Below are 23,676 nucleotides of genomic sequence, written 5' to 3' on the forward strand. Positions count from 1 at the left end.
GAGAGGCAGATGCCTGATGAATCAGCAAGAACATATTAACATTCACTAAAAAAAAAAAAAAAAAAAAAAAAATCGCTAAAAAGCACCGTTATGTTACTTCTAGGGTACTTTATGGAAAATACAGAATTACGTTGCAGGGAAGAATGTCCTTATTACACCTTAATTTTACTTTTTTGTAAGAATCATCATTTCAAAACAATTGAAATTAGCATGGATCGCTTCATTTGTAACATTTTGAGGACAGACTTAATTGGCCCATCGTACAATACCCAGTCCCAGCACACCTTTACTCTCCTAAAAGTTAAAATTTTTGTTTGTTGTCTTGAGGGACTGCTGCTCTTCTAAGGCAGCTGGAGCCTCTGCGGGCTTCTCACTCAAAACCACATTTATCATGAATGCATTGGCAGGCTCTTGGTGCCGCTCTCACGTGAGGGAGAGCAGGAGGGCTTGTGGAACCTGCAGTAGCCTTGATGGCTCATTGCCGTTATCAGCAATTTCTGCCTGGCCGCTGCGTACATGGATTTCTCCCTCTCCAACCATGCATAAGCAGGCCAGTAACGGCATTCCAGGGCACACGGCGGTCAGACCTTGTCCTAAGCTTGCTCTCTGTGATACCCAGGCCTGTCAGAGGAAGGCTTACGGCAGGCAGCACTCCCATGGTATGAGCCCCAGCCCTGCGGCTGTGCCAGGGTATGGCTCCCCTCCTCAGACCAGCTACCCAAGACAGAACCGAGGCACACTCCTTATTGCCTGGTGAACAGACGATATGGAAATGAGCAAAACAAAAAAATAATAACTTAAGTACCATACCATTGATCAAGCTACGTATTTATGGAATCTGTAAGGCACAGCTATGAAGTTACAAACTCTTATTCATTAGATTAGAGAGACTAGATCTCTGATCCAAGATCTAACGGATCTCACACACAGCCAACCCACAATGACAGTTTTGTAAGTCCCGAGGTGCATGTTTGTTCCCCCATGCCATAACATACAGCCAGAGACCTGATGGAACAAGTCCAAGGGGTTATCCCAGGCGACACCTTCCAGCCTCCCAGGGCTTGAGTCTGCAGGTCAGTGTTACTACCAGCCGTCAGCATCCACACTCCGACCATCAGCAGGAGCCATCTGGTCTTCAGTAGACTTCATACCTCATCCTTCACTCTTCAGCATCAGGGCCCACTGTTTTTGCCACCTCCTCTCCTGTAACCAAACGCCTCCCAAATAAACAACCTGCCCCTGATGAATTAGTCTCCATTGGCCCCACAGCCATTTTGCTACAGCCATACCCAGCTGTGACAGTTCTGATGCCATTACACTGGCACTCGCAGCCTTACACTGTGTTACTGGCAGGGATACCCACTGCGGGCAGCCTGGCTCCCCACGACTCCCCCATAGCTGTCCCATTAGGTTTAGTTTACCTGCTGCAATACGCAACTATTCCACCTTAGCCTTGATTCCCATGCAAGCTAAGTGGCAGCAGGACCTTATCTGCCAGTTCACATACAGGAGAGCATCAGCAGAGGCATCTGTCACCCATCTGCCAGCACTGCTGGGGCCTCAGCTCTGTGCGGCTGCATGGTCCAGTGGGACCTCTTGCTCACAAGCCACCCCCTGGTCTGCCTGACCTCCTCCAAGGATGTTCAGACCACTCCAGGTGCTCATAAGCTCAACCCTTTCCAGCTGGAAGCCACCACAACTGTTAGGCTAGCAACGCATGCAAGATGTTCAGCTAGGCACATGAGCACATTCTTTCCTTTTGAAACGAGCAAAGCATATACAGAAAAATAAAGAACATGACTTCTATTAAAACCAGTAACAAGTACAGGATTAACTGCATTAAGTGCTGCATAGCAGTACTTTTGGAAACAAACCCACAGACACATACCAACAATGTAGAGTTCACAATTTCAGTCTCTGGTTCTGACAGGTCCTTACTTGCCCAAGGTGGTCCTCAGGCTTGCAACTTGTTGTCTGCTCTCCGATTTCACGGCTCCCTTCTGTATGCTGTCATGCCAGCTGAACACCTCATCCCAGCGAGGCCTCTCAGCTCCCAGACAGATGTCCTTAGTCCCTCGATCTGGAACAAAACCCCGTTTTGAGAACAGGCAAATGAATGTACGCCACTGACAGATGTAGTGCCACATCTTTGGTCTTCTCCTGGAGCCACAGAGGTCATGTTATCCTCCTGCTCTCCCATTACAGGTGAGGTGACGCATACGCAGCCCGCACTGTTACCAAACACCACCAGCGTTCCCACACTGACTTCTCCACTGACATGTGACAATATCCTCCGGTGGTCCACAACCAACAGTGCAGAACTAGTATGTACATTTCTTTTAGTTGTCCATTTGCAACAGCGGTTGGTGAAACTTCCCTTGTAATAAGGGATCTCGTTGTAATAACCATGAGAACAGAGCTAACCCATCTGAAAAAATTGTTTTAACAGCTAACAACTGAGCATGAGTACAATAGAGATATTATTGAATTTAATCGCTTCTAGTTTGTTGGTTTGTTTTTTTTAATTTGGCAGTTGCTTTTACCATGTGCCATATTTGGTTATCCCAGGTAGTTATCATTGCTGATGCATCAAACAAACGACAGTCTGAAGTTTGTTATCCATCTACCTTGTATATGATCCAAAATTGCTGCCATTTTCATAAAATGAATTGCAGAATGGCCAAGGTTAGAAGGGACCTCTTCAAGCTGTTTGGTCCAACCCCCTGCTCGAGCAGGGTCACCTAGAGCCAGCTGCCCAGGATAGTCTCCAGATAGCTTTTTAGTACCTCCAAGGTTGCAGACTTTGCAATCATAGAAGAGGCACAACCCACATACGTACAGGTCACACTCTGGATGCGTTCTGGAATAGTTCATGCCTCACACATCAATTCCCCATTTCTTTCCCCATCTTACAGAATTAACATTGATACTGTCCTACAGGGTTTGTAGATACTTGCAGATGGTGTGATTTTAGTTTTGGATAGGCTCAGTGGCCAAAACTAAATCTGCATCATTTGAACAATTTTGAGCGTATCAGGTGATGCAACTGCATCCCCTTATTGTTACACTGGTTGCAGAGGTACCAGTTGTATCCCATGCAACTTCTGTGGCTGACCCATGTGGGGACCCAAGCTGAATATCTAATTTATTAGTTCCATCTTTTTGTCCAGTCTTCGCTCTCTTACAGGTAAAGACACTTAATTGTGGAAGGACTATTAACAAACGCTTATTACTGGGAAACCAAACAGCTGAGGTCATCCCCATCATCTCCAGGTCTTGTATTAAAATTCCTTTGACATCTTTCCTGAAAGAAATAAAGTTATTAACAGCAGTGGTGATGTTTCAAATCCAAACTATTGCTCTTACACCTAGAAGCCAGCAGAACACACTGAAACAGGGCCTGCAATGCTTTAACAATATTCCTGATGCTGACTTAACACAACACTAAGCACTTTGAAGAAGATAGTTTTCAGTGAGGGTCTCTGTGGTCCACACCTGTGATTGGTCTTTGGGATCAGATGTGGCTGTGGGACCTATCTCACACGTTAGAAACATTCTCTCAGATTTCCTGGCAGTGGGCCCCATATACCAATGAAAACCCCCCTTCTCCATTTCCATTTAGGTCTCTTGTTTCCCAACCAACAAGCCACAATCACGCCTAAATTTTCTCTGGGCCTTCCTCTTCGTACCTGGGATGTGCATAGGACCACATTTCCCACCAGGGGTTGATTTCCATGTTGCTTTATACTGGCATGCCAGTCCTCAGCTGTGAGACACCGGAGTGCGGCATGGGCCTGTGCTCCCTGCTCCAGGATCAAATCAGCATCGTAGGCACACAGCTGCTTACTGGCATCACCACAGAGGATGTCTGTCTGTGGGGCAGGGCCACAGACCAGCTCTTAAGGGCTGCAGCAGTACCTGGCGAGCACTTTGTTCCCATGGCCCAGCACACAGACAGAACTGCTCCAGCTTAGTCTTCTTTCTTCATCAATCAGCTTCCGTCTCTCCTTGATGGACCTATTAGCTCTTTCCATCACTCCGAAGGACTGTGCATGGTAGGAAATGTGAGTTAACTGACGTACCTCTACTCATCCCGGGAACTTCTGGACTGCTGCAAGTGGTAAGTGGTTTCCTTTATCTCAATCAATTATGACTGCAGGACATTCGCTCAATACTTCATATACACACCAAACCACGGTGTTAGCAGCGGCCTCACCCACTGCTGTTGCCTCTGTCCATCTTGCTGTTCCATCAATAGCAAATAATACAAACCCTCCTTCAACCTCTTGAAGGGGTCCACATAATCAATTTGTCACTTGTCCTGGTTTTGGCTGGGACAGAGTTCATTTTCTTATTGGTGGCTAGTGCAGTACCGTGTTTTGCATTTGGTGTGGGAACGGTTTGGTCAGACTTCTTGGTTTTTCAGGCAATGCCAGAGGGCTGGAGAGGCACAGGCACTGGGAAATTGGGAGGGGACACAGCCAGGACAGCTGACCTGAACTAGCCAAAGAGGTATTCCATACCATGGGACATCACGCTCAGTACATAAACTTGTGGGGGGATGCCCAGGCCTGCTTATCATTGCTCAGGGACTGGCTGGGCATCAGTCAGCAAAAGGTAAGTAGTTGTGCATTACTGGTTTTCTTTTCTCCCTTCCCTTTGAATTTCATTCCTTTCCCAGTCTCCGTCCTTTTCATTATAACTGTTATTATTATTATTGTTCTTTTGGTTCTATTTTATCTCAATTGTTAAACTGTTCTCATCTCAACCCTTGAGTTTTACATTCTTTTCCGATTCTCCTCTCCACCTCCCTGGGTGAGGAGGGAGGGAGCCAACGGCTGCGCGGCACTCTGTTACCAGCGGGTGTTAAACCACACCACTGTTCAAGTGCTGCCCACTCCCAGGGGCCAAAGGCATAATCCAGTGTGGATTTACAATTCACAGAATGGGTTGGGTTGGAAGGGACCTTTACAAATCAGCCAGGTCCAACCCCCAAGCTTACAAGGGGTTTCCGCCGACCACATATTGCACATCCACAGGCTTCCACAGTAATTGTGAAAAAAGGGATTTTAAATCCCAGTCTATTCAGCCTTCATTGCACCCCCTCAGCCTCCTCACAACCCTTCTGTGCTTTACTACCATATATATATATGCATATATATATATATATATATAGGTACTAGGAGGGGAAGAAGTCTCCAGCACAATTCTCCTCTGGGCAGATCTACCTTGAACAGGAAACTCTTTCTGAAAATGTTTCCCCTCTTCCTTTTACCAGAATTATCTACCTATCCAGTTTATCCTCCTCTCCCCACAACTGGGCTTCTACTTCTTTCCCCCTTCTTTTTTCGCCTCCCACTCCCGATATCCAGATGGATTTAGCCAGAAGTGGAGGACCCCCGATTATCAAATAACATAGTCTTTGATCCCATAGCAATTAAGAAACTTCCCACCACCTCCCTTCAACAGCTGTCGTACCTCCACGCAGCCTCTCCTCCTGCACACCAGGTCAGTGCGGTGGAGGATAACTAGTGGAGGTTAATCGCACTGACAACAGGGGTTGGGGCTGCTAATCTTGAAGGTCCCCTGAGGGTGGGTGTAGCTTTTTCTTCGGGATAGGGGGAGGAGCTGAAGAATTCATCCGAGTCAGTTTTTCCCAAATCTCCTCTTGCTTCATCCCCTTTTCCTGAAGAATTTTCTTCATTTTGGCAATTAAAACTCCTGTGGGCTGACTATCCAGCTCTCCTTCACTCACCCCCTGGCTTATCAAGTACCTCCAAATTGTCCCTCTGGGAATGTATTTCCTCCCCTTCGCCTCCATGCCGTGCTTCTCTGCCACCCCTTTCCCCCCTCCCTCGGCTCCCATCAGGGTCCCCATGTTCTCCAAGGTAGCCATGCATTCACTAAGGGGGCGGCCGATTAAAGTAGACCCCAGGCTGATGAAAAGCGCCTTCTGCGGCTCGGGAGCACGGCAGGCCAGCACCCCCACGTCCCCCTGCTCCACGTTCACCCCAAAGACGTCAAAGTCGGGGGTCACCGGTTTCTTTCTTTGCTTCAACACTCGGAGTAAGACATTCCCACACACGTGGGCTGACGCCTCCTGGCCATCTCTCCAGGGCTCCCCCGCCGTGTTGTCTTTGAGGGGCTCGTACTCGCCCAGGTTTCTGATCACCAGCCTCAAGATCTCCCCGCCCAGCGTCTCGGCGGCCGGCAGGGCCCGGGTAATGGCCCTCACCTTGGGCCACGGCAGCCCGATGGCGGCCACCGCCCGCCTGGCCGCCTCGCGCGTGAAGGGCGCGCAGTGCTCCGAGGCCCACAGCCGGCTCACCCACACGGGCCACCCCTCCTTCTGCTTCCTCCACGCCTTCTCCTTCCCGGCCACATCCTCCGCTCCCCGCCCTCTCCCCGCCTCCGCCGGCTGCGCTTCCCCGGCACCCGCGGCGCCCGCTGCCGGCGCCGCCGCGCTCCAGCCGTCCCCACCCAACGCCTCGGGGTCCCCGTCCGCCTTGCTGAGCGCCACCGCCTTCCCGTGATCCACGCCCTTCCCCAGCGACAGCAGCGTGCCCAGGCACTGCACCTTCCTCCTCAGCCGGGCGTTCTCGGCCGCCTCGGCCCCCAGCGCCTCCCTCAGCTGCCGCAGCTGCTCGGCCTGCCGGCTCAGCGCCAGGGCGTCCCCGCGAGCCGCCCGCAGGTCGCCCCGCAGGCCCTGGATGCAGCGCTCCTTCTCCTCCACCGCCGCCTGCAGCACCCGGGCCAGGTCGAACAGCAGCCACTGCAGGGCCGCGCACTTCTTCTCCCCCTTGGGGTGGCTGGCGGCCACGTAATTCAGCCACAGCCTCTCCGCCGCTTTCAGGGTGGGCTCCTGCCCAACCTCCTTATAGTCCCACGGGTCTCCCCCGTGCTCCAGCATGGCCTCAACCAGCAGGCCCCCCTCCTCCGGGCTCAGGGAGCCTTCCGCCTCCTCCTTCTCCTTCCCTCCTCTCGTTAGCCAGGACATCCTAACCCCGCCGGGCTAGCCCCGGGCGAGCCCACGGCCGCCCCCCCCCCCCCGCGGCTACCCCCTTCCGAGCCGGCGCCCGAGGCGCAGCGGAGGCGGACCGGCCGCCCGGGGCACCAGGGCGCAGGCAGAGCGGCAGCGCTGCCCCCGCACCCGCCGCGCTCCCTCCCCCGCGCCACCCACCCCGCAACCTGCTGGTAGCTCCTGGCAGTCTCTCCGGCCGGGTGAAGGCCGCCGCGCCGCAGGGCCGGCATTTATACCCGCCGCCCCCGCCCCGCTCCGGTGCCCACCCCGCCGTGAGCCACCCCCTCCCGCCTGCCCCCGCCTCCCGCCCGGGCCCCGCGGGCGCGGCCCCGCTGCCTCTCGGCCCCGCGCCGGGCGGCCGTCCCCCCGTGGGCGGGGCTCCCCGCGCCGCCGCCCGCCCCCGGGCCCACCCCGCCGGCAGCCGGATGGCCGCGGCGCTGCGCGGCTGCCGCCGTTTTCCCCGGGCGCTGCTGCTGCCGCTGCCGCCGGCGGGCGCGGGCCGGCCGGGCTCCCCGGGCGCCGCCATGCAGCAGCCCGCCGCTCTCCCGGCGCGGCCGGGCGGCCCCGAGGGCGGCGCGCAGGCGGGCGGCGGGGGCTGGCTGGGCGCCCTGCGCTTCGACAACCTGGCGCTGCGCTCGCTGCCGGTGGACGCCTCGGAGGACGGCGGGCCGCGGGCCGTCCCCGGCGCCTGCTTCTCCCGGGTGCGGCCCAGCCCGCTGGAGAACCCGCGGCTGGTGGCCATGTCGCTGCCGGCGCTGGCGCTGCTGGGGCTGGAGTCGCCGGCGGCCGACCGGGAGGCGGCGGAGGCCGAGGCGGCGCTGTACTTCAGCGGGAACCGGCTGCTGGCGGGCTCGGAGCCGGCGGCGCACTGCTACTGCGGCCACCAGTTCGGCAGCTTCGCGGGGCAGCTGGGCGACGGCGCCGCCATGTACCTGGGCGAGGTGCTGGGCCCGCGGGGCGAGCGCTGGGAGATCCAGCTCAAGGGCGCCGGCCTCACCCCCTTCTCCCGGTAAGGCCCCGCGGCGCGGCCCGGCGTGGGGGGGAGCGGGGCGGCGGCGGCCCGGCCCGGTGAGGGGAGGAGCGGCACCCCGGTGCCCCCGGCGAAGCCCCGGCGTGGCGTGGCGAGCTGGCGGTGCGGGGGGGGCCGGGGACCGGCTTCCCAATGGCCTTAGCCAGGTGCTTTTCCAGCTGGCTCAGTGCTGAGGGTCATTGCCCGAGGCAGAGGTCGTCTCTTAGGCCCTCCTGGGTTTTGTTCGGTTTTCTTGCGGTTTTTTCTTGTTGGGTTTTTTTGTTGTTGTTGTTTTGGTTTTGGGGTTTTTTTGTAATCTTGGCTGCAGCAAGTGCAATGCTTAAATGCCAAAGCAGAAGGTGGCAAAATTTTCCTCTGGAAAATAAGACTGTAATTGCATCTCCTTCAGGTCTGTGCCTGGTTATCCCCAGCTGAGGCTGTGCCGCCTTCGGGAGGGCGCAGGCTGCGATGAATGCGGGGACAGCGGTGTGTAACAGCCACCTGACTGCTTGCTGCCGTGTGGTCCTGTGGCCCACGCAAACGGTATTTAAAATGCAGGTGTTTGGTTTGTTTGTGCTGCTGGCCCCGCTGCCAGCAGCGCGTTTGCTCCATCCTTCCTGGCTCTGGGAGGGATGGGTGGAAGAGCCCCCAAGACGGCATACTGACCAAATCCCTGCAGAGGATGGATGTCTTCGTTAGCTGGTTTAGCCTGCGTGGCTTTAAATCTCTCAGGTCGTTTGTCCCACTTGCAGTTCCTGTACTTTTTGTTCCAGCTGTGCAGGCTCAGTGACACCTTATTTCAGACACGTGGTGCTCTGAGGGCCACCTTCAGGGCTGTGAAAGTTCAGGAAATCACTGAAAATCCCAGACACGGTGGTAGCCTTGCAGGTCTGCCTGGGGCTGCTCTCCTGTGGCTTCTGAAGTGCTGGGAGTGTGAGCTGAGAACCACCTGCACCTGTTCTGTTTGCTTGAGGTCTGTTAAATAAGCTACTTTGCTGTCTGTTCAGGTTGGTTTTTTTTTTTTTTTTCTTTTCTTAAATAGGACTGCTATGCAGATTACTTACCCGGGAAGATCCAAAATGATACAGGTTTTCAAGAGGTGTAACAGTAGCCATTTTATTAAGAGGAAACCAGTGACTTATATAATAAAATAGCTATACTCGTTGAAAATTTTTTTAATTCTTTTGAAATACTGTTGCATAACTAAAACAAAATTAATGGTTAGAAGGTATATGTGTAACTGGAAGACCACACATAACAGAAGAAAACAAACTTCCATTGCAAGTGTGTTAAGTCTGTCTAACTGAAATTGAGCTTTAACAGAAGTTTGAAGGTCCAGATTTTGTTCTCAGATCTGCCATTACTTTATCGTGTGACTGTGGGCAGAGCATGGCACTTCTAGTCTTTTGTTTCTCTGCTGCTAAGGTACCTGCCTTTATAGCCTGAAAACTGTCCATGTCTTGCAGGCAAGCTGATGGTCGGAAAGTCCTGCGGTCAAGCATACGGGAATTCCTGTGCAGCGAGGCTATGTTTCACCTAGGAATACCGACAACAAGGGCTGGAACGTGTGTGACATCCGACTCGAAAGTTGTCCGTGATATATTTTATGATGGGAATCCAAAAAGTGAAAGGTGTACAGTTGTTCTGAGAATAGCTTCTACATTTATAAGGTAGGAGCCAATTTTGTTGGGTTTTTTTTTTACTCTTTAGAACCAAGCACAGCAGTCTTTAAAATACCACTTTAAGTGTACTTCTATAACAGCACCATTTGCATGTTTCTAGTTCTGGAGGTTTGGAACTCATTATGCTGGGCTGTAGGAAGCTGCTGCTCTTGTCCATTAGGTGGGATGAGCTGGTGTCTGCACAGAGACAGATAAAACTAAGGTTTCTAACCTGGTAGAAAGAACAGCTAAGTTCTGCAGACCTCTGAAGAGATTTTTCATGTTTATGCCTGCATGGAATACATGGGGGTTTTGGTGTTGATAGTAGTGACGGATTGTAGCTCCACCCTGAACTCCAAAGCTATTCGGAGGTAGTACTGTCACAGTTTGGGTGCACTTTCTCTGCCTGAGAAGTGTATGAGGTTCCTGCTCCAACACAAAACGTTAGGAGTTTCAGGAAGTAACAGAATATTAGAGGAAGGCGAGGCATAAGGAATATATGCATGTGTATATATTGTATGTGTGCGCGTATATACATATGTGGAAAAATCTATCTTGTACGCTTGATGTATGGTCCAGTAATTTAAATGTCCTATTCCTGTATATTTACTCAGGATAAATTACTCAGAATTTTGCTGTAGAAGTGGTTGTAGAAGCATTGTACATCGTAATGTAGAAGCATTTAACAAGCTGGTTTTTGGTACCAGGTAGGGTCTCGCTTGATCTGTCAGTTTGGCTACAGGTGGATGTAAGTGCTTCCTTGTGTTGAGTCGCTGAGCCTCGCTAGGTTCAGCGTAGGAATCTTGCAGGTTTTTTCTCTCAGTTGAAGGATTGGTGTTAAACTCAAGAGATAATGGGGTGTTGTTGCAACAACCGTAGGTGTTACAAGTTACTACATGTACTGTCGGATTAAGTTAATAGTATCAGATAATAGGAAAACATGTTTTTATTATTTTAAAACAGATTTGGTTCTTTTGAAATTTTTAAACCTACTGATGAATACACAGGACGCAAGGGTCCCAGTGTTAACCGAAATGATATTCGGATACAGATGCTTGATTATGTGATCAGCACTTTCTATCCAGAAATCCAGGAGGCTTATTCAGACAACAGTATTCAGAGGAATGCTGCTTTCTTCAAAGAGGTAAGAAAGATCAGATTCTCTTCGCAAATCCATAGTCATCTTTAGGAGCTCCATCGGCAAGTACAGATGACTGGAATCTTTTAATACCTTGTATCATTCACTTATTTGAACTATTCTTTTCTTTGTTTTCACTGACAAGTAGTTCTATTAAGAGTCTTCTTCAGTGTTGCTATTGATCAAACCAATGAAAGTGGTTTAATGTTTTTAATAGTGGTTCATGGTTTTTCTGCTCTGGGAGAGCTTCCCAAGAATTGTCTCCGTTTGTTGAGAGTGTTTCAGGCTGAGAGGGGAAGTTCTGACCCTGACTATCCAATGATGAGTTGACAGGTACCTAAGACTTGCAAGACATCGTCTTGTAAAATACTGATAATGTGGAGTCATTTCCTGTCTCTCATTTTCCAAATTACAAACAAGATTTCGTTGACTGCAAATCACTAAACATTTCAATTCTAAAGATCAAAAGGCGATCAAGGGCTTGCCTGAGGAAATTGCAAAACCTCCTGTTTTGGTAATGGTAAGATCAGGTGAGATAAATTGTGTAGTGTCAGGTCATCCTGCAGTGGTGCAGAGGAGAGGCTGGGTGATTTCTGAGATACCTATTTCAACCTGTTTTCAATTACTGTACAAATTTATATCTTAACAATTACTGGAGATCCATAGTAAAATCTGAACCGTAACATTAATGAATGTAGAATTGCTGTATTTCTCTCTAAAGTAAAACATAGCTAAATTAATTGTTATCTATGCTTTATCCTCTGAGTATATCTTTTTTTCTCACTGTTGGTACTGTATTGCTGTTCTTGACATTGAAGTTCTGTTACTATATTCCTGTGTCTCAGTGAGCAAAGAAGGGATTTGGGATAAGAGAGTAAGATGCTTCTCTTTGCCTTGTAGCGATTAGTATATAGTAATGCTACCCTTGCAGAAGGGATTCAGTTTGAAATTGCTGGAGAACTATAATAAAGGCTCTGACTTGGATCACCTGAAGTTCAAGTAATATTACAAACCAAATAGGAATGCTGTAACTAGACAGTAAACGGAATCATTAAAAAAATACCAGTCTAATACAATTGACTAGTCTACATAAAAAGCAGTTGTGGTGCTTTGAAATCTGAAGTGATCTGGTAGGGACTAAGGGGATGTCTGCGACATGATGCGTGTTTGTAACAGACCAATAAGAGGTCAAAAGGCAGGCTTGGAATCTGATATTCTCTAAATTTTATGGGCTCTGAATTTGTGGGTGTTCTGTTTCTGTTTTGGAGGTGGGGTTTTGGACGTATTTTGGTTTTGTGGGGGTTTTGTTTATTTTTTTGCTTTAACACAACCTATGCATACTAGCATTAGTTCTTCAGAAGCAAGCTGTGGCTTGGCCTACCACTGGGTGCCGAAGAGTTTAACTTCACTGGCCAGGCATTTTGTGTTTGGTTGGAGTTGAGACCTGTGGCTTGTCACCCGCTATGTGCATGTCCAGCACTGTAGTTGATGGCACGTTTACTTTCTGATGCCGGAAAAGTCATGGGAATTGGGGTTCTTTGCAAACATCTGTGCCCAGTCCTGCTTCTTCCTGCTTTTGGCTGCTTTTCTTGGCCCAGTTACTGCTGGTCTCTTCCCCACCACCCTGGCATTCTTTCTTATTGCCCCCATCTCAACATTTTTTTGTTTGTTTCCATGTTCCACACCTGTGTGCACATTGCCTCTTCATGATTTCTCTCCTCCTTGGTGAAGACTTCCCATATATTCTCCACCTGAAAAAAAGCACCCCAGTCCCTCACCTAACCTGACAAACACATCCATCTTTTTTTTTTTTTTTTTTTTTTTAAATAATGGGAAAGTGCTGTCAGCTCAACTCCAACGTGCTTTTTCTTTCTTTTGGCACTGTGTAAGAAATGGAAGAAAAAAAAGTACAAGTGATTGCATTTGACACCACTGTCTAGGAAGCAAACACCATTATCGGTACTTATTCGAAAAATTTGTGGGGGGTGTTCAAATTTAAATGAGCATGTCCTTGGGATAGTGCTCTTATTTATATATATGCCGTACTTGTTTTTTGGTATGGCTAGCAGTAGAAAAATGTGATCAAAAAGAATAGAGGTAAAAGTCAGTGCAAAGCTGTCTTTCTAATCAATATATCCATCTTTGAGTGGCACCCAGGCTTTCAGGTGCTCTCATTAGAGGGATTCCTTTTTTTACCAGAACACTGACAGCACGTGATGCATCCGTACAAAGACATCCAGCAGTGATGAATTGCCTTACTGCTGGAGTGCTTTCATCCCAACCCTGGTGGTCAGTGGTTTTTTTATTTTGAAGTTTTACCATCTTTCTGGCACAGAGCCATCTGCAGGGTGTGTCTCCCTTACTGGTTTATGGCATACCAGTAATCACTTTTGGACACATGCAGCTGATTGCCAGCTGCCCTGTGAGGCAGCATTTGGAAAAAATGGATAGGGAACCTAACACAAGAATATTGTAAAAAGTGAGATCTTGTGGATGAACGGAAAGCTTCTGTTCCAAGCATCGTTTGTGGGTTTTACTACTTGTCAGATTATCGCTGGGCAAGCTTTTTTTTTAATTTTTCTTTCCTATCTAACTGCACGTTTAAAAAAAAAGAAAAATGGAAAAATTCTGGGTTTGAGGACTGAGGCATAAAACTAATATTTCCTCTGTTAACTAGATTGTTTTTTAAACCTCAGTAAAGTACACTTACACTGCAGCCTGGAGAGAATAGTTGCTTTAAACTTCTGTACATTGATAGCTATTTGGGAAGATAGGTGATCTTTAGCTATGAAAACAGTTTGATTTAAAAATTTTAGCTAATGGTTACATACAATTTTTATTTACAGCAATTCAGTAAAGTATTCGGAAATACTGAGGTTTATTTAAAAGCCAGGTTAGCTTCCTGAATTTTAGATTTTGTAAGGCATATCTAGTTGGTAGTTGACAGGTGGGCTAATTTAATTAAATAACTAGAACTATTTTAAAATGTTACATTATTTGAAGAATGGGGCAAATGCAGTGATTGCAGTCAAGGATTCCATAACAATGACTCTTAGTTAAGCAATGGAAAAACTCTGGTGAAGCATGCATTCAGTGAAGAATTGCCTTTAAATAAAATTGTCATTCTTGGAATAGTTTTACTTAACCTTGTAGGTTTTTTTCCACTCTCATCAAATTGGGAGAAGTGCTTATCAGTGCTGCTAGAACTTGTTAGCAGGGAATAATCTTTTGTGTAAACCACTTGCCTCCCTGTAAATCACTCCTATGTACCAGGTAAACCAAAAGACTAATTTTACATTGAGCTTTGTTGCATATAGTTAATTTTATTTCTTAGTCTTTGCTTGTGTTTTCTTCTGCCTGTAGTTAAAGGGTCTTTAAAATGAGTAGTAAGCCAAAGATTGTATTTATATAGTGACTGAAATAGTATACAAGTCTGGTGTCAAACGGTTTACCTTCCTTCAGCGTTCTGTCTCCAGTATGATTTACAGCTGTCCAATTGACTTGCAAGTCAGGCATGGAAGGAAAGAAGGCAAACAGAAATGGGAGACTGAGAAAATGGGCAGTTACTAACAGGAGGAGAGAAGCAAGTTGTCCTTGGGACACATATGTACATTTGTGTGTATGGTATACTGTCAGAGTCTGCTTCCATTGGAGCTGTAGAAACATCAGTTCAGACTAGGAAATGCTTGGAAATACATAAATGTATTTGAAATACGTTGTGTTGAAAAATGAAAAAAATAAATTCTCTTTTAGATAACAAAACGGACAGCAAGATTGGTTGCTGAATGGCAATGTGTTGGGTTTTGCCATGGTGTGCTGAATACAGATAATATGAGCATAGTTGGACTAACCATTGACTATGGCCCTTTTGGATTTATGGACAGGTCAGTGTGGCATAATTATTGTAAGTGTGGGTATGTATTTGCTATGTGTAACAATCCCGATGTTCATGATTGCTTTAACATTTTGACTCTAAAGTAGATTTATGAGCCCTCTTTATAGCAAAGGTGATTAAGTTAGTTCTAGTTGTCCTGTAATTCTTATTTTCCACTTCTCTTTAACTGTATCCACAGCATCTCTACCTGTTAGACTGTTCTTATGGCCTGTGGGGTTTCTCAGTGTTTGAAAGGTCAGGAAAGTATCTAATGAAGTAACTTTGGGTAAAGAATCAAGAAGGAGTGTTCCCTTTTGAATTTTTTAGTTTCCTAGAGAAGGCTGAAATACTAAAAATAGTACTTATTGCAGTATTTGTGTCCAGATAATTAGAAGAATGCTGTTTCTTCATTTGCAGATATGACCCTGAGCACATTTGCAATGGTTCTGATAATACAGGGCGCTATGCTTACAACAAGCAGCCAGAGATTTGCAAGTGGAACCTGGGGAAGCTTGCTGAAGCTCTAGTTCCAGAGCTGCCCTTGGAAATAAGTGAACTCATCCTGGAAGAGGAATATGACGCAGAATTTGAGAAACATTATTTGCAGAAGATGAGGAAGAAACTAGGTCTAATCCAGCTGGAATTAGAAGAAGATGGTAAATTGGTGTCTGAGCTCCTTGAAACTATGCATCTCACAGGTTGGTGAAGAGCACAGAAGATTATTATTTAATTAGTCATCAGTGTCTGTAATCAAATCAAAATGTAGTTTAGAAAGCAGCCTCATGCAACTGCATTGTTATCTGAGAAAAGAACAAAAGACTGAAAAATAATTGCCTTCTTGTGATGTGTGGGGCAGTTGTCGCCTTGTACAGGGCTCGTGCTGTCTCACGTTTGCACCCTCACTAAGGGAGCAGTTTGCCTCTTCAGAGTGGTGACCTGTATTGCGGTGGGGGGAGTTCGGAAGGAGATATGGGACCTGTTTTCCTGCCGATTTATTAGTTGCATTACTCACAAAATTAACTTTTTCAGGTGGGGACTTCACAAATATTTTCTACTTGCTGAGTTCATTCTCAGTAGACTCTGATTCTTCAGAATTGGAAAATTTCATAGAAGAGCTTACGAATCAGTGTGCTTCTGTGGAAGAACTGAAAGTTGTTTTCAAGCCACAGATGGATCCAAGGTAGTACTCATGCTTTTAATTTCATTATAACTGTAATGAATTCTGCATGCTATGTAATATTTCTCAGTTAAGTAGATGCATCATAATCTACAGCAGTGCAAATTCTTGTGTGCTTTGTGACTGGTGAATGCTCAGCAGTGGCTTCCAGCAGCTGGCTCATGGGCTAAAGTTGTCCGAGCTTTCATATGGCTTTTTTTTTTTTTTTTCCCCTCTACTGTCTCTGCTGGCTAAGGCAGTGAGCGTGCCAGATAGTGAAGTGATACAGAAATGTTTTGTAGAAGGAATGGGTTTGAACAATAACGCTACTGTGTTCTGCCAGTGTATTGCCAGCAAACAATCACTCTCAGCCACCAATGGTCTGGCCTAAATATAACCTACGTGCACGCTTCAGGCTCTGAAAATTGTGTGGGTGCTCTCCATGTCCCGTTTGATGGGCCACATTCTGTAGTCTAGTTACTCTGTGGAAAGTTAGTAAGTTTTGTTCAACTGCTGCTTATAATGGTGATTGTAGCAGCAGTTTTTCACTTTTTTTGGAGCAGTGGAAAACAAGGAATGAGTGTGACCCATTAATCTGTCATTTTTTTTTCTAGCATCTTCCCGGAGCGGGGGTGGGGGGAATTAAAGTGGGGGTATTTTGGGTACTGTTTTCCTCCCCCCCCCCCCCCACCCCGCCCCGGTTAATACGTGTTACGTGAAGGTGGCGAACCTGCCAAATTCTTCAGCTTTTTCTGTGTGTTGATATCATGGTTAACAACTTGCAGAAAGCAGGGAGTTGAGAAAATGGACTGGGGTGAGACGTGTTCATACAAGTTTGGTGCTGTGCCAAGATAGCTGGCTGTAGCCATTTATAATTTTGGAGGTATTGCTGGTTATTTAAGTTTTTTGTGATGATACGCTAAAATGAAAGGGACATAAATTAAAGTGGAGGATACGGCTTAATTCTGTTCCGGGTTTCAGCTGCTTTGAAATTGCAAGCAGCTTATCATACAATATGAAGATAGCCGGTGTGATAGAGGTGAGACAATATTTTTTTTTAAACGCTGCATTCAGGCTTAGAGGAACATGAAAAGTAGCTATAAATCATCATGATATATATGTAAGACTTTAGAGGGGAATGGTACTGTGTTAAAGTGAGTGCATAAGTGACTTTTTTAATCATAGCACTTGGATATTGTAGACATGGGCATGTCAGATGGTAAATCGTATTTGGATAGTACTTTATATAAACTCAGAAATCAAAGCACATAGCTTATCTCTGCTTACTACAAGTAGGAAAATATAATCTGATATAATGAGTTGTCTGTTTTGAAGCCAGGGAATAACATTTCTCCTTTGTTTATAAATGCATTCATAGAAGGAAATAAAAAACTTAGTTTATCTTGATATGCTGCAGCTTATACTATTTTTTTTTTTCCCCCACTTTATGCTGTAGTGCAGTTATTAATCCAGGAAAAAAACTGTTAGCTAGCATGGTATTGAAAAATAAGGTGAAGCTATGGTACAGCACCAGCTAACACAGTCGAATGTAAAAAGATAGAATCCTAGTCAAACCTGCAGCAAAATAGCCTGGATATTATTAAGAATTTATTACCACAAAGTAGTTCTCGTTCTGTGATTTAGACTGGCTAATTAAAAAAATAAACTGTTGTCTCATACGGCTTAAATGAGGTACCTTTCCCCTTACTATTTGGGGTTTTATTAGTACTGGTAAAATCAGTAGGTGTTAAATCTTTATTCACATGCTGTTACAGTATTAATGTTAGGAAAAGAAATTTTCAGGAGCACAAACCCTATGGATTCTGTATTATCTTCACACCTAAGTAAGATCAAATTCCTTATTCCAAATTTCTGTCAGAGTTACAAGGGTATTTTGGTAAGAATTGCACATTTAAACCCAACTGGTAATTCTGAAAATGCACCTTATGCGCCACAGGAGTGTGAATTAAACACACTGAAGAGGGGGAAGGAACAGTAAAAGTAGCATAATTTGTGATAAAAAAAATTGTTCTATTAATTATGAAGTACTGTTACTTAACCTCTCTAGTGAAATCATGGGTTATTGTGAATGTTTTTGTATCTACTTTATGGTTGCAAAAAGATGGTTCTTGATGAGCAGCTCAACTTTATGTGTTTGTTCCTTTTGTTCCCAGACAACTGTCAATGATGCTAATGTTGGCACAGTCTAATCCTCAGCTGTTTGCATTAATTGGAACAAAAGCTAATATAAATAAAGAATTAGAACGCATTGAACAATTCTCTAAACTGCAGCAGTTAACAGCAGCTGATTTACTCAGCAGAAATAAAAGACACTGGAAAGAGTGGTTGGAGAAATACAGGTAAGGTTTCTCGTTATTCACAGCAGTGTATTTTAGTAGTTCATTTTATTTGAGAGCAATGTGTCTGTCTCATGAAGCACACACCCTGTCTTGACATATATAGATTGGGAGGGATGTGGAGGGCATGCGACTCAGAATATTAAGTACTTCCAAGATCGGTGTCTGTGTTGCTGTGAAAGTTCAAGGGTATCTCTGTATTTAGTCTGCTAGATTTTGGGGAGGAACAGGGGCACAGAAATCACTTAGCATCAAATCTAGTATTAAAAGTGCTTCAAGAGTGTAGGTGTCGGTTCTAGCAGAGGTTACTTTCAGTTGTGAGCTTTCGAGTGCTCAGTAACTACAATTAACTGGCCTCCAAGAATTTTATCCTTTTAAAATGTTTTTCTGAAAGAAAAATCTATGTATTAATGTAGAAAGCAAGTGGAGGTATTTTTAATCAGAGTAACTGTAAAAGAAATCATGGCCAGGAAAAAAATGTCCAGAGTATTCCAATAGGATAACTTAAAAGCCTAAAAACTTAGTGTTAGCAGAAAATTTTTGAATAAAGATAACATCTTACTAGAGCATTAGTTGTTTCTGCTGTGTGGATTGGGTCAGGACTCCTTTTGTCACCTGGTTGCCTGTGATCTTGTTCTCCAGTGAGGCCGAGAGTTCTGGCAAGCATTGCTGCTAAAAGGTAGAACAAACTGCCTCAGCTGTATGCACCCCTGTACTTTTATCAGAACATCAAAAACTTTAACTAATAAACAAGCAGAGAAGTACTTAAAAGATGATCTGAATGTGGTGGGTTTTGTGGAGCAGTGCAGAACAGACCATGCGCCAGTGTCCTCAATCTGACTTTTTTAGAGAATATGCACCATGTGCCCACTTCCTTGAGCCCTGTCAGGAGCTCCTGATGGTTTATAATGCTGCTTTTAAATGAAGTGGTGTTTTTGTATTCTAATGTCATGCTGCATTTTATAAACTGAGGGGACTATAGGTGATGTACTTAAGAACTGCAAACTAAGGATCTCAAGGCAAGGGAATGTGTCAACTTTTACATATGATTCTTGATCCAAACCGGTTGTTTTCACTCGCTTGATTTCAGAGTCCGTTTGCAAAAAGAAATAGAAAATGTTAGTGATGCTGATGCCTGGAACGCTGATCGTGTGAAGGTTATGAATTCAAACAATCCAAAATATATCTTGAGAAATTATATTGCCAGAATGCCATCGAAGCAGCAGAAATGGGGATTCTCAGAGGTAACATTTCTCTAGGCTTGTATGGATGTGTAGTGGTGCTGTTCATGACTGACATTATGCTGGGTGAGATCATTCTGGCATCTTGGGCAGCAGGGGATTCGGAGTGGGAATTTACTGTTTGGAAGGTCTTTATTATTTTTGAGGGAGCTGTAATTTTAATGACTGCAGAACAAAGAAAGGAATTGAAAATCTAAATCTGAACTTGACCAGCTTTTGTAGCGCAAGACACTTAACCCTGCTTTTACAGTCTTCAGGATGGTGTTTACCTTGGGAGGCAGCTGGGGATTAATTTATACTTGTTCCTTGCTGTGCTGTTATCTTTCAAAACTTATGGCTTTCACCTGTGGAGTCCAGCACCTGGATTGTTACCTGCAGCATATGGGAAAATTAATTTGTTTTGAGAAATGAATGACACGAACTTGTATTCAATACTGAATTTCAAGTTATTTGAGCTTGAGTTCCATACAGATACAAACTCAGCCAGTTACAATCTTAGTTCTCAGCTTATTTGATATGTGTAGTGTTCATCTATTTAATATTTGGCTTGTATGGAGTTGGTGCATTAAATACATATACCGGATCATTATTTGGTGTGAGGTTCTTCTCTACATAGTTTTGCCTTTCTAAATTCTCATACCCATGCTCTGTTTTCTCTCTAGGTAAGAAATGTACTGAAACTCTTGGAGAATCCATTCCAAGAAGCAGAAGGTTTCCGGGAGGTAAAGGAAGAGGCAGAAGAGGAGGGAGCAACTGCTACGGCAGCTGCTTGTGCTCAAGAGACCAGAAGCAGGCTACCATATTGCAGTAAACCTCCGCTGTGGGCTTCAGAGCTCTGTGTTACATGATCTTCCTAACTGCCTTGTTTGGTTTTTTGCTGTAAACTGAAGACTCTGATTCTCCTTCAGCAGTGAAGAATTCAGCAAGGCAAACATCAAAGTGCTATTAAGTTATTGAAACAACCCTACATTTGGATGCATCTGCAACAGTCTCCAACTGTGCTTAATCTGAAGCAATCATGGATCATTGGAACAAACCAATAACAAACGACAGTCCATATACATCAGTAATGTAAACATTTTGGGACTGAAAGTCTTTCCTTTATTCATGCCGCATTGCAAGTAGAAAGCAGTATTTTATGTTGAGGCAAACTGAATTTCAAACATCCAAATGGAGTTGTTATGTGAAGACAAAAATAGCAAGTCAGGAATCTGATCTGTTTTTGTCTGATGTCTTAACTAATAGTACTTCTAACATTTATTTGCTGCTTTCTCTATGCAGGGACTTTTAGTCCTCTTTTAATGGAGAAATAGATTGTGTTGCTTGTTTGAAGCTATGTTTCGTTTAAGTAGTTCATTTCTTGTGAACCTTCAGACTGATATTTAATCATTATCTATTATCAGAGAATTTGTGCAGGCTAGGGTTTGGGGGGAGCAATTGAATTTTTAAAAAAATACCTTAAGAGCAGAATTAAGGGAGACTATACATTTGCACTTGAAAATCTCGGTGGTAAAGTTTATTCAGGTTCAGTATGTTTGCATACAACACGTGTAAATATTTACTAAAATCATGAGTGCAGTTTGTAAGCCAGTTGACTCGGGCAAGGTCAGTTAGCCAGATCAGCGTGAACTTTAAACTATTCCAGTCCTCAGATCCAGGTTCATTGTCTGTTTATTTGCGTGCTCTTACAGAGTCTCCTTGTATGAGAAGCATGCAGGTGGGGTACCTGTTCGTTCACCCTGGTCAGTGGGATTCTTCTGGTCTTGCACCATTTAGTTTGTTTCCACGATCTTTGAAAATCTCTATGCTGAAAGTCTTCATTCAGGAACGTGCTGTTTGAGCCTGTATAAAAGATTATAGAGGATATGGGAAGAGGATGGGAGTTGACTTACTTGCAAGTTACTTGTCAATAGTGTTTCAGTTGAGATTTCAGGAGAAAGTTGGTTGCCATTATTGCCACATCATCAAAAAAATGTTGTTCCGTAGTTAGTTATACTTAGCTTTTTGAACTTCTTTCTAAAGAACTCTATTACTGGTTCAGATACCTGAAATCTTCGAAAAATTTTAGCTTAATGCAAAGGTTTCTCTTTTCCAAAGAGACCACCGTCTTACACTGTGAGTTTAATGTACTCTAGTAAATTCTTCCTCCACCCCTGTGCAAGCTTGGTGTTAGCTCAGGTTGAATTGTGCTCTTAAGTCTTCCTCAAAATACAAGCTATTGAAGAACAGAGAACAGTTGGGCTGCTGCTTATCCACCTGTACTAATAATCAGTTTGTCCTCCTTGCTGCCACAGTAAATAGGTGATGCTTTGAATGTAAGCATTCATTCTGTCTTGCCTTTGACCCGGAGAAGCTGATGCCGAGTGATGATTTGTGACAAACTAGAATCTCTGACAAACACGGTGCTTACTGTGACATTTTGGAGTCCGTACAAAGGAGGACAAACCTGAAGGTGTATTTACCTTTCCATGATGTACTTTAAAGAGGAAGTACCTTGATGAAGTGGACAACAAGTAATGCTAGCTGGTGCAGCTGGCCAGCTTTTAGAAATAATCCATTTGGAGGAGTTTGAGACTTTCCTCAGGGGTTATCCTTCCTCTGAACTTGGGGGTACTGGAACCAAGCCATTTAACGGAAACTTTTAACAGAAAGTCAGTGTCTGGTAAAAAGGACTGCACTGGGGAAGTGTGCTGGCAGTTTGAAAGATGCTTCAGACATACCCCTGACACGTTTGCAGAACCAGTGGTCCCTCGTGGTGTGCCTGGTCCAGAAGGGAGCGATGGGGGCAAAGTTGCTGCAAGTGAATCAACGTAACTCTGTGCTGATTTTGTTCCTCAATTTATGTCTTTCCTTTTGGGAGGCAGAGGAGAACAGTATTTTGGAGGAGCTCTGCCCAAGCTTTTGGCTTAACAGAATGGTCTAAAAAGTAATAATTTCACACCGTGCCCAAGGGATCAAGTCTTCCTAATGACATTCTGAAATAATTTGGGGGTTTTGAGTAGGTCTCTAATTAAATGGTACAGAGAAGGAGGATGATATTACAACGTGTGTTTGTACACAGGAGAATTTGAATTAACTACCAAATTGTTTTCATGTAAAGATACAAATTATTGCACATCTATAATGCCAAATCATGGAGAGAGATGCTTTGAAATAATTTGCTAGCAGTTTTATCCTTAGGAAAATCGAATGTAACGGTGGAGAATGAAAGTGTGGTGGTGCTTCCTGCTAAATCCTTCTTTGCTTACAATAGATCAAGTGCAGAGGTATGTCTGAAGTGATGAATGCAGACCCTTGATGTGGCTGCTTTGGCACGCCACTCAGTATTTGTAATTGACGCCATATGTTCACCGATGGGTGGAAATACCAAGAAGGTATTCGCACAGTCTAACTGCACTGACATTCAACTGCTTGGCTTCCAATGCATGCAATGATATCGATGCTTGTGTATCTGAAGAAGTGTGATAATTGGAGCCAAGTGGAATGCTTGTGCTCTTCCAGCACTCTCATATCAAAGGCAGGTAGCAATTTCAGCTCTGATAGTGAGTTTCTTCTGTTCTTGTTTCTGGAGCGGTGTGGAAGCAGGAGGTTGTTTAGGACAGTTAGACCATATTTTGTCCAGGGAAGAACCTGATCTCTTAGCTCAGTTCTTCAGAGAGAAGGGAATACAGCTTATAACATTTCTGAGTCTAAATACTTGAACCATAAATTGCTTCGTGATTTTTACAGCTTGTATTCGCAATAGGTAAACCTGAAAATAATATTTCTTATTGGTCAGATATTCTGCTTGTATAAAAGCCATGGACTTGTGCTCAGAATGAATTGGTGACTCTTCACATCAACAGCTTTTCAGTGGAAACACTTGTTTACACTTAGTCTGTGTCTGTACAGCCTGAACTACCCTTGCATGAAAGCAAGTGGTACCCAAAATACGAAACTGAAATGAGAAGCTCTTGGAGAGATGTCTCTGGATAGTCTCACATGGTAGTGGGACTCCTCTCATGACTTCGTAAGACTTCACCCTAATTCTGCTTCATGAGCTTGTAGATCTACACTTGCCCAATGTTTTACTGTCAGCTCTCACTTTGAAATGTGTTGTGGGTGGGATTTTTCTTTTCTCCAATAAGTGCTATGGCTTTCTTTGATTCTTTTATTTAAAAAAAATTAAAAAACATTCAATTTTAATATTCTTGTTCATGCCTGTTTTCTGAAAGAGTTT

The 23,676-nt window shown here is 45.0% G+C and overlaps 2 protein-coding genes and 1 long non-coding RNA gene across 6 annotated transcripts; 1 reads left to right on the forward strand and 2 right to left on the reverse strand.

Annotated features, from left to right (window-relative positions):
- Positions 1-802: 802 nt before the first annotated feature.
- On the reverse strand, positions 803-7,076 carry LOC119148324. Of its 3 annotated transcripts, none has more exons than XM_037388314.1 (2): positions 1,939-7,076; positions 803-1,203 (listed from the first exon to the last, which is right to left on the reverse strand). In XM_037388314.1, the coding sequence occupies exon 1, from the start codon at positions 6,995-6,997 to the stop codon at positions 5,570-5,572; it is 1,428 nt and encodes a 475-aa protein (XP_037244211.1). In that variant the 5' UTR covers positions 6,998-7,076; the 3' UTR covers positions 803-1,203; positions 1,939-5,569. The 3 variants fall into 3 exon arrangements, with proteins under 3 accessions (XP_037244211.1, XP_037244209.1, XP_037244210.1); XM_037388312.1 differs by having other exon boundaries at positions 1,889-7,076; XM_037388313.1 differs by having other exon boundaries at positions 811-3,304; positions 3,690-7,076.
- On the reverse strand, positions 1,791-7,241 carry LOC119148327. Of its 2 annotated transcripts, none has more exons than XR_005104362.1 (2): positions 7,181-7,241; positions 1,791-2,080 (listed from the first exon to the last, which is right to left on the reverse strand). It is a non-coding gene; the product is annotated as an uncharacterized LOC119148327 (long non-coding RNA). The 2 variants fall into 2 exon arrangements; XR_005104363.1 differs by having other exon boundaries at positions 7,189-7,218.
- A 187-nt stretch (positions 7,242-7,428) lies between these two features.
- Positions 7,429-23,642, forward strand: SELENOO (selenoprotein O). The gene is made up of 9 exons (XM_037388311.1): positions 7,429-8,030; positions 9,497-9,700; positions 10,655-10,835; positions 14,583-14,713; positions 15,121-15,401; positions 15,733-15,883; positions 18,034-18,219; positions 19,307-19,460; positions 20,120-23,642. Exons 1-9 carry the CDS (start codon positions 7,447-7,449, stop codon positions 20,312-20,314), a joined length of 2,067 nt encoding a protein of 688 aa, XP_037244208.1. The 5' UTR covers positions 7,429-7,446; the 3' UTR covers positions 20,315-23,642.
- The last annotated feature ends 34 nt before the right edge of the window (positions 23,643-23,676 follow it).

Source organism: Falco rusticolus, chromosome 5 (assembly GCF_015220075.1).
Source record: "Falco rusticolus isolate bFalRus1 chromosome 5, bFalRus1.pri, whole genome shotgun sequence".
NCBI classification, from domain to species: domain Eukaryota; kingdom Metazoa; phylum Chordata; class Aves; order Falconiformes; family Falconidae; genus Falco; species Falco rusticolus.